Source organism: Bacillus rossius, chromosome 1 (genome assembly GCF_032445375.1).
Source record: "Bacillus rossius redtenbacheri isolate Brsri chromosome 1, Brsri_v3, whole genome shotgun sequence".
Taxonomy (NCBI): Eukaryota; Metazoa; Arthropoda; class Insecta; order Phasmatodea; family Bacillidae; genus Bacillus; species Bacillus rossius.
This window is the reverse complement of record NC_086330.1, coordinates 99,941,313-99,959,712: the sequence shown is the minus strand read 5'-3', so window position 1 is coordinate 99,959,712 and position 18,400 is coordinate 99,941,313. Positions and strand designations below refer to the sequence as shown.

The window sequence follows — 18,400 nt, the reverse complement described above, 5'->3', positions numbered from 1 at the left end:
GGTATTGTGTTTACTGTGAAATTGTGAAAAAAAAGAAAAAAAATAAGTTATTCGTTTCCTAACATTTCAATTGGAAACCATCAAATCAACTACTCATTGTTCTCTGCTCAGTTAATTTCATGTGACAAACCGGTATTGTGTTTACTGTGAAATTGTGAAAAAAAAAGTAAAAAAAACATATAACGTATATTGTGCAAATTTTTATTCAATTTCAACAGCAGGCATTTGTCTTTAAGGTCGTAAGTTGAACTGTGTAAATTATGTGGATCGTGCATTTGAGGTTAAATTCACCACTCTGTCCATAGCCCAAAATGCCTAGAGGACGACGTGCCAACATCGGCCGCCGCACAAGACATGCAAGCCAGCAACAAGTGTATTCACAGAACTTAAGCGAAGAAAGACAAAATATAATAAGAGAAAATGCCCGATTGAGACAACGCGTGAGCACACGAAGATCATTGGCATCATACAATCGCTTGGCATTCCAATATGATCCCACTGCGAACTACAGTGATGATGAAAATTTAGATATTGGACCAATGACGACTATATGCCGATATTGCAATGCGTTAAAGTTCAAAAGAGAAACGGCTGGATTGTGCTGCGCAAGTGGAAAAGTCAAACTGGATCCATTACTTACACCACCACAGCCACTGAAACATTCATCCAAAAAAAAAAAAAAAAAAAAAAAAAATCCAGATGTCGCATCAACTGAGACTTTTCCATTTCCAACATCTAACAATTGTTTGGAAAATTGTGCAGCTCTTTGATCATTTTGAAGTTGAACTCTCATATTAGTGGTTAGCGATAATGTTTTTACGTTATTCCATAAAGGTGATGCCTTCAGGCAAGCATTCAATTCATCTGCAGGCGTTCCACGGGGAATTACTGGCAACGTCTGCCTGAAATCGCTTGCCAACAATATCATCAAGCCGCCAAAGATGTTGTTATTTCGCCGAAGATCCTTCAGTGTGAAGTTAAGTGCTTCAAGTGATTTCTTATGTGCCATTGTGCAATGACAATTAACAAGTCGCAAGGCCAATCGCTTAGTGTTTGCGGAATAAATTTAGAAAATCATTGTTTTTCACATGGGCAGTTATACGTTGCGTGTTCACGAGTTGGGAAACCATCCGCTTTGTTTGTGTTAACGTCAGACCAAAAAACAAAAAATGTGGTTTACCAAAGAGCACTTCAATGAAACGGATAATTTGCGGACACGTATAACGCTTCGATTCAGTATTTACTTTGGATTCACTTTCATTTACTTAGAGAAGTTCAACTAAATAACACTTCATTTTTGTAATCGAAATGAATTCATTACTGTTGTGAAATGAAATAAAATTTTTCCTTTTCAAATATAAAACAAAAAAAAATTTTCTTCATCTTTTAATCACCAAATGAAATGTTACATAAAACGAAGCCATTTGGTGGCGAAACGGAGTTCGCCGGGTTTGCTAGTTATATATTATAAATACAAAACTCGGACACTAATTTTAACATAGAATTCTTTAAAATAATGACAAGTGTGATAAACATACGCAAATTGTGTTTTCAACGAAATTTGACTCGAACCACACGTACTTTTCACACCCACCGCTATAATTCGCTGATAGATCAACTACGTAGACTATAAAATCATTAAATTTTCAGAGAAAAATGTTAAACTATATAATGAAACTGTTCCGATAAAAGCGAAAGCCTAGAACAAATACTAAACCCCGGCTTTGGACCTTATTTTCGACAAAGAATTTGATTTAAATACTGCAAATATTATTAAAATTATTTAAACAGTTAATACTTTAAAGTTTACTATTCGCTTTGTGAACTTTGGTTCGCGCCATCCACAAAAGCTGGCAGCACCGTGGTTACATTGCCGTTCCATTAGCCACATTTCTCAGAAATACCAACTGGTTTACGAATAAAATGATCTGGCCTGGTTTATAAACTACTTAAGAGACAACGTCGCAACAGCGCAAAACGCAACCAACGCAAGAATGTCACAGTCGTTTATAAAGCAAGAAGGTCGAAAACAATTGAAATAACTTGAAAAATGCTATTTCCAAGGCTTCCTTTGATAATTTACGTACATCGTGAAAACAAGTAACCATTCTCAATAATTTGGTTTAAAAGTGCCACTTTTTTCACAGAGCGAAAGTTTTACACGTGAAAACGTGATTTCTATAAACAAAAATATCATTGTTGCCTTCAATGCACATAATGTCTGCGTGTTTATAAGTTTTCGGAACACTCCACTTGAAATATGGAAGGAGGAAACGTAAGCCAAAACGCAAAAAGTTGAAAGTTGGCCGATGCTTGCGTTGCGGTTTTTGCGTCGTGCGCAGTTCATAAACGAGTACTTAAAAACGTTGTCGTTGAACCTTTTTTGCGTCTTGCGTTTGTTGTGTAGTTCATAAGCCGAAGAAGCGCGCGCTGTTTGGCCGGTCAGCCGCCTGGGCGCTGGCCCGCAGGCACCCGCGGAGGGAGGGTCTGATTGGTCGCCGGGTCGGCGCACGCGCAGAGGCGTCGGGCGACGGCGGAAGACGCCAGTCGCCGCGGTGCCGAGCGTCCCTACGCCTACCCGGCGGAGGAGCAGGCAGCCCGCATCGCGCGCGCGCTCGGCGGGACGGCATCCTTGCAGGGGCTCGCGCAGGAGACACACAGGCTGCTCCGAGGTCCGCGGCGCGCCGATGCCACGGGGCTTCCCTCTGTGACGCGGGGCCCGACCATGTGGAGTCCCCTGGTCGCCATGGCGACGCTGCTGTGCGGGCTGGGCGCCGCCTACCCCGCCAGGCGCGACGGCCACGGCAGAGGTGAGCGTTATTATGTTCACGTAAACTACTTCTTATGATTTATAGCTATGCTCATAACTTATAATTGTTTGGTTAAACAAGACATTGAGGTTTAAGTTATTTAAGTGAAACTTCTTTGGGTGCGATGTGAGTAAAATTTTAAGGCCGAAATTTAATGCAAAATGTTTGAGAAACATTGTTATGAAACAATTTATGACGCTAAAAAGACGGAGAATAGGTTGCAGACAACTCGCTCCCTTGAACAGGCTCCACGTGGTAGCGTACGACTTAGATTTAACCCTGCCATGCTGCAGGGATAGGCGGGTCGCGGTGGTAGATAACCGCCTGCGCCTGACGCCAACCGACTTGCTGGCGTCTATTATGGGAGTATTTGGGCAGAGGAAAAAATAACGGGGTTTGAGCTTATTGTTGTGCACCACACCACGGGCCATATTCACAAGAAAATTGAGTTCTTTCAAGTACGTATTATTTTAATTACTTGTGTAAATCAGTATGGTTAAAAAGTGTTATATGAGTATTGTTTGAGCTGTTCAACAAAATATTTTTCTGGTATAAAAGCTTTTCACGCTTCAGTTTGACTGGGTAATTATTTGTCACGAATTATTTGACTAACTAATTCACATACCATATTTTAATTATCAGCCCACAAGCGTGTGAATATCGTAAGTCTAACTAAGAATATGCTAGTTTAAACAAATTCCAAACAAATCCTGCGTGTGGAATATTAATTGTTTTGAAGTTCACTTGTCGCAGTATGGTTGTAATTTTAAACAATTACCGTGAGGTAGGTCCGTACCTTTTTGTTTTCGCGTCGCGGAGCGGACGACATGTTATTGTTCATTCATCCGACGGCAGAACATTATCAATGCCTATGAATGCTTTGCAGTATGTATATGTAGCCAATTGGCAGAATATGTTGCAGTACATCTCAATGATAAGGTTGTATTTGCAGAACTACAATATCAGTCTATTAAAATGTTCGATCATATCTAATATATACATAATATAAAATATAATTAAAAACTATTATTATAATTAATCCTAGCTTTCATATTTATTAAAATATTTTCTTTATAGTGTGATTATATCAACATTGATCAATATTTATTGTTAATAGTTATAGATTGATCAATAATTAATTACATCCTGAGCAGTTATTTTGAATTGAGTATTATTTTTATTAATTCATGTCTTCTTTCTATCTCACTCTGCCTTTTACCCATTACGATATACTAACGAGTCAAGGTTTAAATTGCCAAATAAGTTTCATTTCTACCACATGTACTGAGTTACACGCGGTCTTTTTTGTATGATACATAATAATAATTATTGTTACATCGTTGTACAACAGATGGCCACGTACGGAAGGACGGAAGCACCTGTCTCGACCTGGTTCTGCTTATTCCAAACCTCAGGGAGAACTCGCCGTCGGCAGTCTCTTGTGCTGCTGTCCTGGACTAAGAACTGTCGTTGGTTGCGCTTGCGACGCGGTCTGCGTTGCTCTTGTGTTCTCACAGACTCCCTGCAGGTGGTCTGCTCCTCGGCTACTGACTGGCGTAAGCCCCTCGTGACAGCGTGCTCGCTCATTACCTCCATCCCGTAACTACCATGCAGTTACTGCTTAGGACGTCCTTTTCCGAGAAGAAGAATGCTGAAAGTAAAGCTATGGCACTTTACCTATTGAAACCTACTCCACTTCACCAAAAAAATATTAAATATACGTGAATAGCTTTAAAATATCATCAAGATTATTACTAAAGCTATTATTTATTATCAACTATAAAAAAATCACGAATTATAATTTACGTCTGAATTAGATTCAATTTTTAAGGTTAACTTAACGTATGAGGAAATTTAAATAAGTTACACTCGATTAGAATTTGCTTACATAAAATATCTTCATCAATGAAGTGGCTTGGACTATTAAATGAAAGCAAACGATTTGTGCTTTAAGCAAGGATTCGTCATTATTGTCAACAACGTTTTCATATCTCCGCCACATGTCTTTAGAGTTAATTTTATGTAATCTAACATTAAAAATATTTAAGTGTAAAAAATATCATCACCATTAAAAAATCTACTTAATATATTACAGAAGAAAAACACAAATAGAAAATTATTTTTAGGTTGGATCTTAAAAACTTTCACACTGTTGGTTGTTTTAGAAAATGAGTGCTTCAGAAAACTGACATCAACTGAAACATCATTAGTCAAATTTATATCTTTCCGTTTTAGTAAAATTAAATACCTAAACCAAATTCCAAGTAATATTGTGCATATAGAGATAATTTGTTTGTGTGAGCATGATAGTAAGGTGAAAGATCTTTAATCCGGCATCTTATGGTTCGGTTTAGTCTGTAGTCCGGCACCAATGGAACAGCTCACGTTCAGTTTTTTTTCCGGGTGGATTCCGGCTTTCACCTTGGCCACCAGATAGCATTACTACGCTACAGGCGTTTTTAGTTCGCTCAGAGTATATCGTTACTGTTGGTTTTCATTTGAGTAAAGTGTTTCTTTTTTTCTTACAGGAAATTTCACATTTCACACTTGCACATTTGGTACTCCAGTCAAATTCGATAATCCGGCCAAATCGCTAAACCTGCATTGCATGCCGAATCAGAAACCTTTTGCTGTAACTGGCTAAATAATATTTTGGTCATACCAAGTCAGCAAACAACATACACAAAAAATCTCTTTTGGATAAAATGTTTTAATTTGTTCATCAACTTAACATATTTGTTTGACAAAACATAAATGTTTTTGAGGCAAGGATATTTGTCGTGTGCCTATTCTGATTCCATCTCCCCTCGTTTAGTCTTCTGAATTACGCTAAGATATTACTTATTTCAATATGAAATTGACAAATAAATTTGTCCTAAGCTCTCTGATAATTTGGCAGGTCCTCTCATATTAAGAATTATGTGCATTACTGTACAATTTAAAATAACTAACATTGGTTTCAGAAAACTTCTCTTCAAGCCTGCATCGGGATTGGCCAGAATGAATTTAACTAAGGCCGAGCTTATTTAGACATGTAGACTACGTCTGAAGGAAAGATAATCATAAAGAAATTTCCAAAGACATGTTTTTTGACGTTCGACTGATGATAACTGCCTCAAAGTTTAATAATGTGCATTCTGTTTTAAAACATTAACCATATTTTTTTTGAAAGGATATCAAAATGCAAGCCTACGCAGAAGGGTTTGACAGTAAATAGAAGCTTACGAAAAGTCCCGAAGCTCAAATAATGCTTGAGGGTGGAATAAATATACGCTATTCAATAGACATTAATTTTTTTAGCTCGTATGTAATTTTAATTTAAAATGCATCAACTACAGCCATTCCCTTCCTCGAGTGTGATTTTTAGAGATGAAAGCTCAACATCAAATAAAGTATTTGGCGAAATGAATCGACAATATTTTATAGACGGGAATCATCCCATAGTTCGCATTCAGTGGTTCTGGGATTCAACAAAATATACCTCTTGCTTGGTAGGACCCTAGGTAAGTGGGAGAAGAGATACGACATACCTCTTGCTTGGTAGGACCCTAGGCAAGTGGGGGAGGAAGCACTCCAGAGAAGAGCGGTGCTGGGAAGTGTGGCGAGCTATGCCCTCCAGGACGCTCCTGCGCACGCACCCAAACGGGGCCTCGTCTCGACGCACGGACCCGGTGCCTGATTGTTCTCATCAGGTCGATAGCTCGTTTGTCGCGAGTGAATTATTTCTCGCGGCGAAATTGAATCGGCGCTGCCGGAGGAAAGGTCGCTCGCGGGTCGCGGGCCGACGAGGAACCGAGAGACGCGGCCATTCATCGACTGGGGAAACATTGACGCGTGGAGGGGGGAATCCCTTCTTTTGTGTGGTCGCTGAAAGAGGTTCCTAACGAATCGCCACTTCCGTTTATTTGTTGTCGTCACAGGCTCTATGGAACTCGTCCATCAATTTCCCTTTACGAATGGTGTACGATAGATGAACTAATAAAGATCGCAGGATTTTACCTCCACTGTCTGAAGGTTACTGGCTTGTGAGATTTAAGCGCGGCGAGGTCGAAGGTTTCACCGGTACGTTTCGGTTTGCATTGCTGTCGCCATATTCAGGGTAGACTTACTACTAAGTCAGCGAAATCTTTGGTCTCAAAGCGGCTCAATCCCACAAGCAAAGATAAATTATCTGTCGATTTCCACAATCAACTATCTATAATTCACCAACACTTTATACTCAAGAATAAATAAAAATTTTGATTTTATATTTTACACTCCAGCTGAGATCACAGCTGGGACCAAAGAAAAAAACTGTGAACAAGTCGTTCAGTACTCAGCAGTGATGTTTAAAATCTAAACTTGGTAACGAGCAATGCACGTGTTGACGTATTGCAAATACACTTATAATACGAAAATCACACGACATTTTGAGGAATTATTCAAAATATGTTAAGCGTGATAAATATACGAAGATTGTGTTTTCAACTACATTTCTTGACGCGAATCACTCGTATTTGCCGCACCCGCCGCTAGAATTCGTTGCTAGAGCAGCTACGTCAACTATTGATTCATTAGATTTGCAGAACAAAAGGTTAAAATTTATAATGAAACGGCTCCGATAAAAGTGAAAAAGGCTGAAAAAAACTTAACCCCGGTTTTGTACCTGATTTACAACAAGGAATTAAATTCAAATTCACTAAAGAAATGATACTATATAGTTTACCTTTGGCTTGGTGAACTTTGGTTCGCGCTATCCACCACAGATGGCAGCACCGTGGTTAAACATTTCCGTTCCACGTGACTTCCGTTCTTTTCACGAAATTACTTCTACCAAATGTCTAATACCGAGAGGTAAGATGTTGTACATAAATAAATATATATGTCACAACGATTTTTTTAGTTATGTAAGATGCTGCAATCAATTTTTTTACTTTAAACAAATTTAGCTTTCTTGTGTTAAGTAGATAGATACCTTCGAGTATATGAATGCACACACCCTAGGTTGTAGAGCTAAGTAATATATAACTAACAAACCAATTAATCCTAAATATAGTGCTACCCAATGAGGGACAAAAAGGAACGCACGATCGAAGGAAATGTAAGTGATGTATCCTGATCTGTGCAGAATGCAGCCCTGCATTGGTGAGTAGGGCAAGCACACTAAATAAATGAATACAAAGTGATTTGTGATGAAGTAGAGTAAACGAAGAAACTGATGACCGACATTATTTGGAAACAAAGAAGGTTACATAAACATGGCGATGAGGGTAATAACAATTCATATGGAGATATAATGATACTCAAGAAACCGAACCAATGTGAAGCGCGCGCGCTCGTCGCATTGAGCACACGCGGGTGCACGACCCAACGCGCGAGGTTCACATGGGTGCGGCGGAACGCACTGCCTTGAAGTGGTGTGCTTGAAAATCCACTGCGAAGGCTGGTTAACATTAGAATAACGTCAGTTATCGGTTCCTTCATTTATTCCTCTTCGACACGAATAACTTTATGCCTTTGTCAAAAGCTTCTGGCCGGAAAACAAATACGTCCTGACCTTCACGTTTGACCTTGGCGGAAACGCGTTCCGTCCAAACATGCCGTTGACGGGGCAAAAGGGTGTATTTTGGCGCGCCCCGCGGCGACCTCACGAGGCGACTAATTGTTAATTACCGCGCGGTCTGCTGTGAGCTAACCTCCGACTTCCCCTCCCTGCCTCCGGCACCACTTTATATTTTTTATTTATTTAAATAAGTTAATTCTCGCCCATTCCCTGCAACCCTCAGTGTCAACTGCCGGCGCGGCGAAGGGGTCCGCTGTCTTGCGCCCACGACGCCCCTTCCAGCTCTGCAACCCCGCGCGACATCCCTGTCCCTCTGGTTGCCTGCCCATCCAGGGGCAGGAGGAAAACGACATTGTGAGTTTGGAATAACTCATTTCCCGTGGCTTTGTGCGGCGCCTTGAATAATTTAATCCGCAGTTGCGCCTCGGTTAGACGAGGATAATAAGGCCGGGGGGGGGGGGGTGGTGAAGGAGGATCACTTTTACCTGGAATTGCTTCTGCGCGCAAATTGAGATTTACCCTGCATACATTTGGGAACGTAAAAAAAAACAAAAAAAAAACGGGGAATTCCAATAGCACCCACCGTTAACTTCACTCTCTCTCTATTTCTATGTGAATGTGATATACCCGACGGTATAGGAATGATACACGCGCAAATGAGGGCTCACGAGAAGTATCAGGCAGCAGACATGTTTAACGCCCGGTCTACCACAGCCAAGTTGACTATTTCACTTCCTTGTCATTACATTGTCATTACATTTACCTTAGAGATTTTTCAGTAAAAATCTCTCTTGCAGTTTATGTTTACTCTCAAAATTTTCTAACAGATGTTTATCTATACCAGTAGAAGGAAAATTATGACACGAGCCTAATGTTATTCTCATGGGCCTGTGGCTTGGTGACTTACTCAGTTGTGGCTTGACAATCGCGAAGAATCGGCCGTGTTCGGGCGTGATCGCCGCTCGTGGACTATGATCAGGACCTCGGTGGTCATTTTAGATGACTCCACATCCGTCATCTTGGAATCCACAATTTTTGGAAATCTGTAATTATTTAGCTAGAAATTAGGAAGAAATTCCATAAATCATTAAAAATTCGTTTGTTTGTAGAAATAATTATTGATTGAATCAATTTCTAACCTTGGTTCAATCCTTGCTCGATGCAAAAATTGTAATTTAGGATAAAAAATTATTTAATGAAATATGGTGAAAAAATCCTAAAAGAGGTATAAATTTCTCACCTACCAGCCTCAAATTAATTCGATATATTCTTGTTCTTGGTTCGATCCTTGCTTGACACAAAAAATATAATTAAATGTAAAAATCACATATTTTAAAAAATCTTGAAAAATATTAAAATAGGTTAAATTCCTCATCCACCAACCGCTAGTATGCTGCCGACGTCATCTTGGAAATGGGTAATTATTAACCTATAAATTCAGGAAAATATTTCAAAGTTCATCAAAAAAACTAGTTAGTTAAAATTATAATTTAATACCAATATTTAAAGTTTAACATTGAAGTGACAGGTTCGAGAAATAAAACAACAAAAAAATTATGTAATTTCTACAAGAACAACAAAAAAAGGCAAATTACTACCGTTTTTCGATTTCTGCAATCTTCTTAGAGTACGAAGCAAGTTCTTTACTTGCCTTGGCATGTTCTTTCAGGGCAGATCTACATGACAGTCGATTAACCAGGCATGTCCAATTAGTGGTCAGGCGAATTCAGTTGGTGACCAGCTACATCCAGTTTGTGGTAAGACACATCAAATAGGTTGGACAAACGCATACATCAGATTGAAAAGGTACGCCCAGTCGGTGGCCAGTCACATACAGTCGGTGGCTAGTCACATACAGTCGGTGGTCAGGCACGTCATTTTGTGACCAGGAACGCACGTCCAGTAGGTGGCAAACACATCTATTTGGTAGCTAGTCACATATTCGATGGTCAGGCACACGTCTATTCAGTGGCCAGGAACACACGTCCAAAAGATGGAAAGGCACATCCAGTTGATGGTCAGGTACGTCTATTCAGTGGCTAGGCACGTCATCGGTGACCAGCCACTTCTTGATGTAAGCTATGCATGCCAGTCGGTTGGCCAGGCACACACATCCAGTCGGTTGGTCAGGTTAACACGCCAAGTCGGCAGCCAGACACGTCGGTGCAGTAGCCAGGAACGCATGTCCAGTAGGTTGCCAAACCACCTCCAGTTGGTAGTCAGGCACATCCAGTAGGTGGTCAGAAACATCCAGTCAGTAACCAAATAGGTCATGTTGAATGTCAGGCATATAGACCAAGCGTCTCTGAACCACGAGTTTAAATATGACCTGAGTACAGACATGTCAATACTCATTTAAAAAAATGAAGTACAGTAAAAAAGAAAGCACATTCGAAAGTAAGGAATCACACTTAAAAAAATGGAAGCACACTTAAAAATGAAGCACATTAGAATCAAATGAGAAAAAAGCACATTTAACGAAAAGGAAGCACATTTGGACGAAAATTCGACAAAAAGGAAGATCATTTAACGAAAAGGACGAACATGCACGAACATTCAAATCAGTGGGGATATGTTCTCGCCACAGGGATACGATCTGGCCATAGGGATACGATTTCATCAGAGGGATACGATATCGTCAGAGGAATATTATCTCAACAGTAGGATACGATATTACAGACTTGAGCACGTACATTTAATGAAAAGTATGTACATTTTCACGAACATTCAATTCAGTAGGATGCGATCGTAAATTTACGGTATGCTACAATGCCTCCAACAGTCTTTGGCTCCAAAAGCCATTGGCTCCAAAAGTCATCGGCTCCAGTTATCTTAGGCCTAACTGCTCCAGCAACATTTGGCTACAAGGCGACTTGGCTACGAAGCTACACGACTACGAGGCTACGAGAATACGAGGCTACAGGACAACATGGCTATGAGACAAAATAACTATGACAATAAGAGACTACGAGGCTCCAACTAGCTAGTATACTACGAGGCTACGAAGTTACGAGACTACAAGGCTACATGGCAACATGCTACGAGACTCGAGGGCTACGAGGCTACAAGGTTACGTGGCTACGAGGCTACGAGTCTACAAGATTGCAACTGGCTACAATAGCTCCATTCAGCAGAGTTAATTAATCTCATGCAAAATAACTTGTTGCAAGTAGTCCCGATTCTTGCAACAGTTTGTGCCACATGCTGTGTTGTCAGGCAGTCACTCTTTCATGTGGGATGCGAAATGCTCACTCACGACCGCAAGAGGAGGGCTTCGCTAGACATCAAGGAGAAAGAAGTTCGCCTTAAGACAGTAATCGCCTGAGTAATGGATCTGTTTTTTACCTGAAATCCACCTGATAAAAAATATTGTAAGAGCTGATTTGGTAAGAGATATTCACTAATTAAACTAAATTCTGAGTAAAATTGCTTGTCTACGTACGAAAATATAAATTCAGGGATTTTTTTCTAAGGAATAACCAAAAGCAAGCGGAGAATAGTAGCAGAAGTCTCGCGAGTAATAACCAGGACCACACGGAGAAAACAAACAGAAGTCTTGCCAGGAATGACCAGGAGATCTTGGAGAAACCAACAAAAATTCATAGGAATAATCAGGAACACTCGGAGAAAACTAACCACGTTTTCCTAAATCAAGATCAGCGAATAATAAAATAAATTACAAAACAGCTTCTGGATTTTGCTAGACTCTATCCTTGCAGAACGAAGGAGAAGTTCCTGATATTAATTTGCATGTATTTATCACTTACTTATTACTTGTTAATTGTTTGAATACCAGAATGAAGCCAATATTTACTACTCACTTGCTTACATCGTGCGGACGAACTGCATCGTAGCTGTTCCGAAACCAGCCTAAGCACTTTTTTTTAGGAAATAAATAAAAATTAGCCTAACCTAACCTAACCTGGATTGGGTTGGGTTTGGTTCTAATATGTTAGGTTATTACTATCTTGTTACACAGAATTAAAGTTATAGTTTTTTTAAAAGGAGGAAAATTTAAACATGTTTTCCTTAAAATGAATACTTTTCGTATATTATCGCGCTCGTATTATTTTAAAGAATTCTACGTTGAATTTCATGTCCGCGTTTCGTATTATAAGTTTAAATGCAACATGAGAAAACACATAAATGTGCTCTTTACCGAGGTCAATTGTTCAGACATCATTGGCGAGCACCAAACGACTGGCTTTAATTTTTTTAATGTTATCATTTTTTATAATAAAGTAATTATTTTCTATAATATGAGTCACTTAGCGGAATGTCAGATCCACAACGTTCTAATTTTAGTGAAGCATCTTAACCTCACTAACACATTGCACAGTGACACTCACGAATGCATGGAAATACGACTTTCGTAACCTAATGTAAATTAAACAGGGTTCTGTCAGTATGAATGGAAAAATGGATATTTTGTAGTTCATGGGTCGTTGTAAATTTACTGTGACAAATATTATGCACTTTTACAATGACATTCAATGACATTAGCAGACGAAAAAATATTACACTGATTAATTTTACGCTTAGTGTATGTGAAATTTCACATACGTATATACATTAAAATGAATTAGTTAACAAATAAGTTACATTAGCAGATGACAAAATATTACACTGATTAATTTTACACTTAGTGTATGTGAAATTTCACATATATACATTAAAATAAATTATTTAACAAATAAATTATTTAAATAAAATACTTATAGAAGTATAGAAATTTCGATTCTGGCACAATGTATTTCTTATGGGACTACGATTTTGTGGTGGCTTCTTGTGGTGGCTTCACAATCGTCAGGATTCGGCCATGTTCGGGCGCTTCCGCCTCTCGATGACTATGATCAGGACCTTGGCGGTCGTTTTAGATGAGTCCACATCCGTCATCTTGGAATCCAAAATTTTAAAAATCTGTAATTATTTAGCTAGAAATTCGTAAAAAAATATATATTCTGAAAATACTCAAAAATTCGCTTATTAAAATAATTATTGATTCGATTGATTTCTGTCCTTGGTTCGATCTTTGACTGATGAAAAAAGCAAACTTAAGGTAAAAAAAAATTATTCAATAAAACATGGCAAAAAATTCTATAAACTGCTTAAATTCCTCATCAACAACCGTCAGTAAGCTACGGAAACCATCTGGGAAATTCGTAATTATTAACCTAGAAATCCGGACTAATTTTTTTTGTTAAGATAATGAATGGATCGATACCCGTCCTTGTTTCGATCCTTACTCGATGAAAAAAAAATTAAAATGACCAAAAAAGTGACAGGTTCGAGAAATAAAACCACAACATAACAAAAAAAACAACATAATTTCAACAGAGTACAAACAAGGAAATTACTAGCATTTTTCGATTTCTGAAGGCTTCTTAGAAGACGAAGCGAGTCCTTTGCATGCCTTCACATGTGTTTTCAGGACATCTCCACAGGACAGTCGATTAACTGGTAGCTAGGCAAGTCTATTCTGTAGCCAGGCACGTAATCAGCAGCCAAGTACATTCAGTTTGCGGCCAACATGACCAGTTATCAGCTGGGCAAGTACAGTCAGCGACCTGGCACTTCCGCCAAATGCCGTATATCGAGAACAAAGATGTTTGGACAACAAAAATCCACATGGCGCGTGAGACCGAGCCTCGATTAGGTTCGCAAGGAAAAGTGACGACAATGGCGATGCGATGGTGTGACTCAGCACCATGCACCTAGAACTATCAGCGACGTTATACATCATGGCCGATACCTGCAGTACACACCAGAGGTGCTTACCAGCAAACAATGGAATAAAAATGGCGGCCATGACGTCATACAACTGGGGTGGACGAGGGAAGGAGTGGGAATGCGTGGGTGGTCAGAAGGGCGTACCACAATTTCGCACAGCGAATGAAAATTTCTGACTTGTTGGCAGTCATTTTGCGATGATCCTAGCAGCAGAGTACCGGTATTACGGCACGTAGAAAGGGCTGAGTAGGCGTGCGCAGGGAAAGGTTGAGGCTGGTTGCGGCGGACCCTGGGGACAGGCCCGGGTTCATCAAGCGGCGACAGCGGGGGATCGGAGGGGCGCAGACAGACGTCAGGACGGGCTGAGGGCGCCAGAGCAAACAGCGAGGCGGTGCGCTCACCGTGGCTGATACCCCCTCCACTCCACACCCCCGTCGCCGCGCTCGCTGGTGCTTCTAGCGCAGAGTCGCCCCTGAGCGCAAGGCTGTCTCCTCTCCATGAGACTTGAGCGGTGGTAACATCATCATATGGCGGAGAAATGAAGATAAAAGTGTAACGCAAGTCCCTTGAGTGCTTTCAACAATCTCTACCGGAAGTCTCACGCTTAAAAATTATTCTAAAATCATGTTTTTTTAAAGCCATTTTCAGTCGTCTATAAATAGAGTTTAAATACGAAATACAGAAAAGGAAATACTTATACATCCTTTCATACTCTTATATACTTTTCGTAAACAGACCCCACTCGGATATCTTTAGTAGTTTTCAATTCGCGTGGTTTTTCCTGAATCTCTGCACTCCGCGTGCGTGCCCTGGGTAAACGGGGACCTTGAGAAGGATTAGGCCCTGCCATTATGGATTTTTTTGTGGCAAAATTTCTAATTTTAACTAATCATCCCATTTTTTTGGCATGTCAAAGCAATAATTATATCTCCCAGACCATCTCTACCTTGTTACAGCCACATATTTACTAACAGGATCTAACGAGGAAATAACTTATTATTTAACACGGGAGACTACAACTATCATGATAATCTCACCAGTTCTCAAGTGTTGACTTTAACAAGCAGCCAAAGCTAAGTACTATGACATGTCAAGCCAAAATATTTAACACGGAAACTTTATTGCAAGGGGGATAAAAATATTTGAAATTGAAAGACGGCGAGGCCAATACCCCGTAAGTCTGGCGAGAGGCTCAATGTCTTAGCGGCACACAGGCAACGTACCTGATCCCTTCTCGTTGTATTGATTTTTCGCTAATCATTGTCCATTTTTTAAAAAAAAATATTTCGAAAATTAGATTATAAAGCAATTTCGTACCTGCCACCCAGATAAGGAAACTCAGGAAATGAACATGTAGTGAGTAAAAAATGTTAGCCTGGCGTTTAATAAATAGCAGGTAAAAATGTCCGACGCAAACACAAAATAATCGTAGTTTTGAATGACTATGTAATGAAGAATCTGTAAAATATTATATTTAAACCCAAATAATGACGTGAATAGACAACAATTCTACATGTAAGTTGAAGCAAAGCCATATCTAATATTATTTTGCTCTGTACAATAGCAGTTAAATAAAAATACTCTAAGGCTACCTGGCCATCCATACAGCGTGCAGAGATTCAGAAGAAACAACGCTATTTGACCACTGCTCAAGATATCCGAGTGGTGTCTGCTTACGAAGGCAGATAAGTAGTTCTAAACTGTATTTTTTAGAAACGTGAAAATAGCTAAATCGCGTGTTTTAAAAATTTTTTTTAAAGACATATTGACAGTAGCAGATATCTTGAAAGCACTCAAAGAACTTACAACACACATTTATCTTCATTTCTCCGCCATATAATGGTATGGTTACCACTCTAATCTCATAGTTACCTTATGCACGACCTGTAGACTGCGCGTAAGTTCACTGCCTTGCTCTTAGAGACGATACAGTACCAGAAACACCAGCGAGCTTCGCACTTATCATCCTGCCTTACTAACACAAATACAGTCTGACTAGGCGAGCCCCTTAATTTTTTTGACCCACCCTAATATGGCAGTGTTTGAATTCGATGAACGTCCAATGTTTGAACGGCGTAGCAGGAAGGAGGGAGGGGGGGGGGGGGTCAAGACAGAATATTGGTAATACGAAAATAGGATACCTTGGAACGCCCGCTACGGCCAAACTACACTCTCGAGGCTACTAACAACCACACCATCGTACAGCCAGCTCCCCCCCCCTCCCCCGCGGACACGCAATGACATAACCGCGCGGCTAGCGTCCAGTCGCAAGCGAGCTGTCAACACAAGTACTCGGTCGATATGCTCCGAACGATTGTTATTATTTACGTTAGCGTGTTTAATACGTTAAAAAATACTCTAATATTTCCTGCAAAATATTTTTGTCACGCAAGCAGCAAGGAATAAAGCAGTGTAAAAATCGAGGAAGCAACGAGTGACACCAATATCTAACCGGCCACCCACACTCCCCACTGCAGAGAGATGGATGCAGGAAGAGCCCGCACTCGCCCAGGCGGCCCGGAGCGGCTAGTGCGCGGACGGCATATCTGAATCGGCCCGACCCAACGATAACGCATCAAATACAGAATCAATGGACGTGGACAACCCAGTGGAATCAGAACATCACAAGTAGTATAGGAATGTATTAGCTGGCACAGGCTTCAGGCTGAGGTGCCGAGGTGCCGACCGCCATATTGGATTGTGATGTCACGGCGGCCATCTTGGATGACCTTGACCTTGACCTTTGACCTTGACCTGGAATTTGATCCTCAAAAATCGCCAAAAATGACCAAAATTGGGCAAAAATTGCCCAAAATTCCTCAAAAATCGCCAAAATTTACATTTCTTAGGAAAAAAATTCCACCAAAAAATCTCAAAAAATTCCTCAATTCAAAAATTAGAATTTCGAAAATCCTCAAAAGTCGTTTTGTCCTAGAAAGAACCCAAATTCCTAAAAGAGGCTTAAGCATCCTTGTCTACAGCCTCCGATAAGCCTCTGACGTCATCTAGGATTATGACCGCCATCTTGGAGGAGTGTAACGGGACATAGCGTAACGGGACATAACGTAACGGGACAAGTAGATCACGGCGGCCATCTTGGATCCGCCATTTTGGATGACGTAATTGTGTTCTCGAAAATTCCGGCATTGTGTTTTCCGCCATTTTGGATGATGACGTCACCGTTACAATTTTCGTTACGGCCACCATCTTTTACTTTTTTATTTATTATCCGATTTTAACGAATTTATTTTTAAAATTTATAAAAAATTCAAATAATAAAATTTTAATAAAAAATATATTTAAAAAATAAACTTTTACGACACGGAGTTCGGAGTCCTCGGTTCGAACCCGGTGAGGGCAAAAAAATTAAAAAATGGCGACCGATCCTTCCCTCACAGTGACTGCTGGCATACTGACTCCCACCACTTTTTTCATAGCATATATATCATCCGGCAGTATGACGTCATGTACGCCATCTTGAAATTTGGACGCCATCTTGAAAATCTTTATTTATTATCCGATTTTAATGAAAAAAATTCCAAAATTCATCAAAAAATTAACGTATTTGAATTCTGTTTGATTATATCGATGTACGTCCTTGGTTCGATTCCCGGCAAGAGTAAACGGTCGATCCTTCCTCCATGAAAGCTACCTAGACTGATCTACCACCAACAATACCAAGGTATATATCGTCAACTGGTATGACATCATGTCCGCCATCTTGTCTTCATCCGCTGGAGACCACCATCTTGTTTTCGTCCGCTAGAGTGTGCCGATACCATGTAGTATAATTATCTGGTCACCATACTTGTGTCCTCAACTGTTGACATTGAACATTGACCTTTACCTTGAACCTTGACCTTGAAAATTGACCCTGACCTTGAAATTTGACCTTGACCTTGAAATTTGACCTTGACCTTGAAATTTGACTTTGTCCTGGAAATTTGACTTTGCCTTGTCGACCATCATGGATCCGACATTTTATGTTCAGTACATGCTACCAGAGGATACCACCTGCTGGAGTACGCCATCTTGTGTGTGTACTTGTATTATAGAGTACATTTCCATCTGGATAATTTTATTCTAACCCGCTACAGTGCAGTAATCATTTATTACCGAGGTGCCCCCGCCATCATGAAATTCGACCGCCATCTTGAAATCATGTAATAATGTAGCTAGAAAAGCGGGAAAAAATCCAAAATTCATTAAATAAATCACTCATTAACTTACATATCGATTCGATCCGCTCCAGTCCTTGGCTCTATCCTCGATCGATGCAAAACATTTAATTTTATGAAAAAAAATAATAATTCCAATA

The 18,400-nt window shown here is 40.0% G+C and overlaps 1 protein-coding gene across 1 annotated transcript in view; it reads left to right on the top strand.

Moving 5' to 3' along the window:
• Nucleotides 1–1,200: 1,200 nt before the first annotated feature.
• The window catches only part of LOC134532620 (locomotion-related protein Hikaru genki), a 161,373-nt gene continuing 144,173 nt past the window's right edge, over nt 1,201–18,400 (top strand). The window contains exon 1 of the mRNA XM_063369252.1: nt 1,201–2,810. Coding sequence (XP_063225322.1) covers nt 2,726–2,810 — 85 coding nt within the window. The 5' untranslated portion in view covers nt 1,201–2,725. The remainder of the gene's footprint in view (nt 2,811–18,400) is intronic.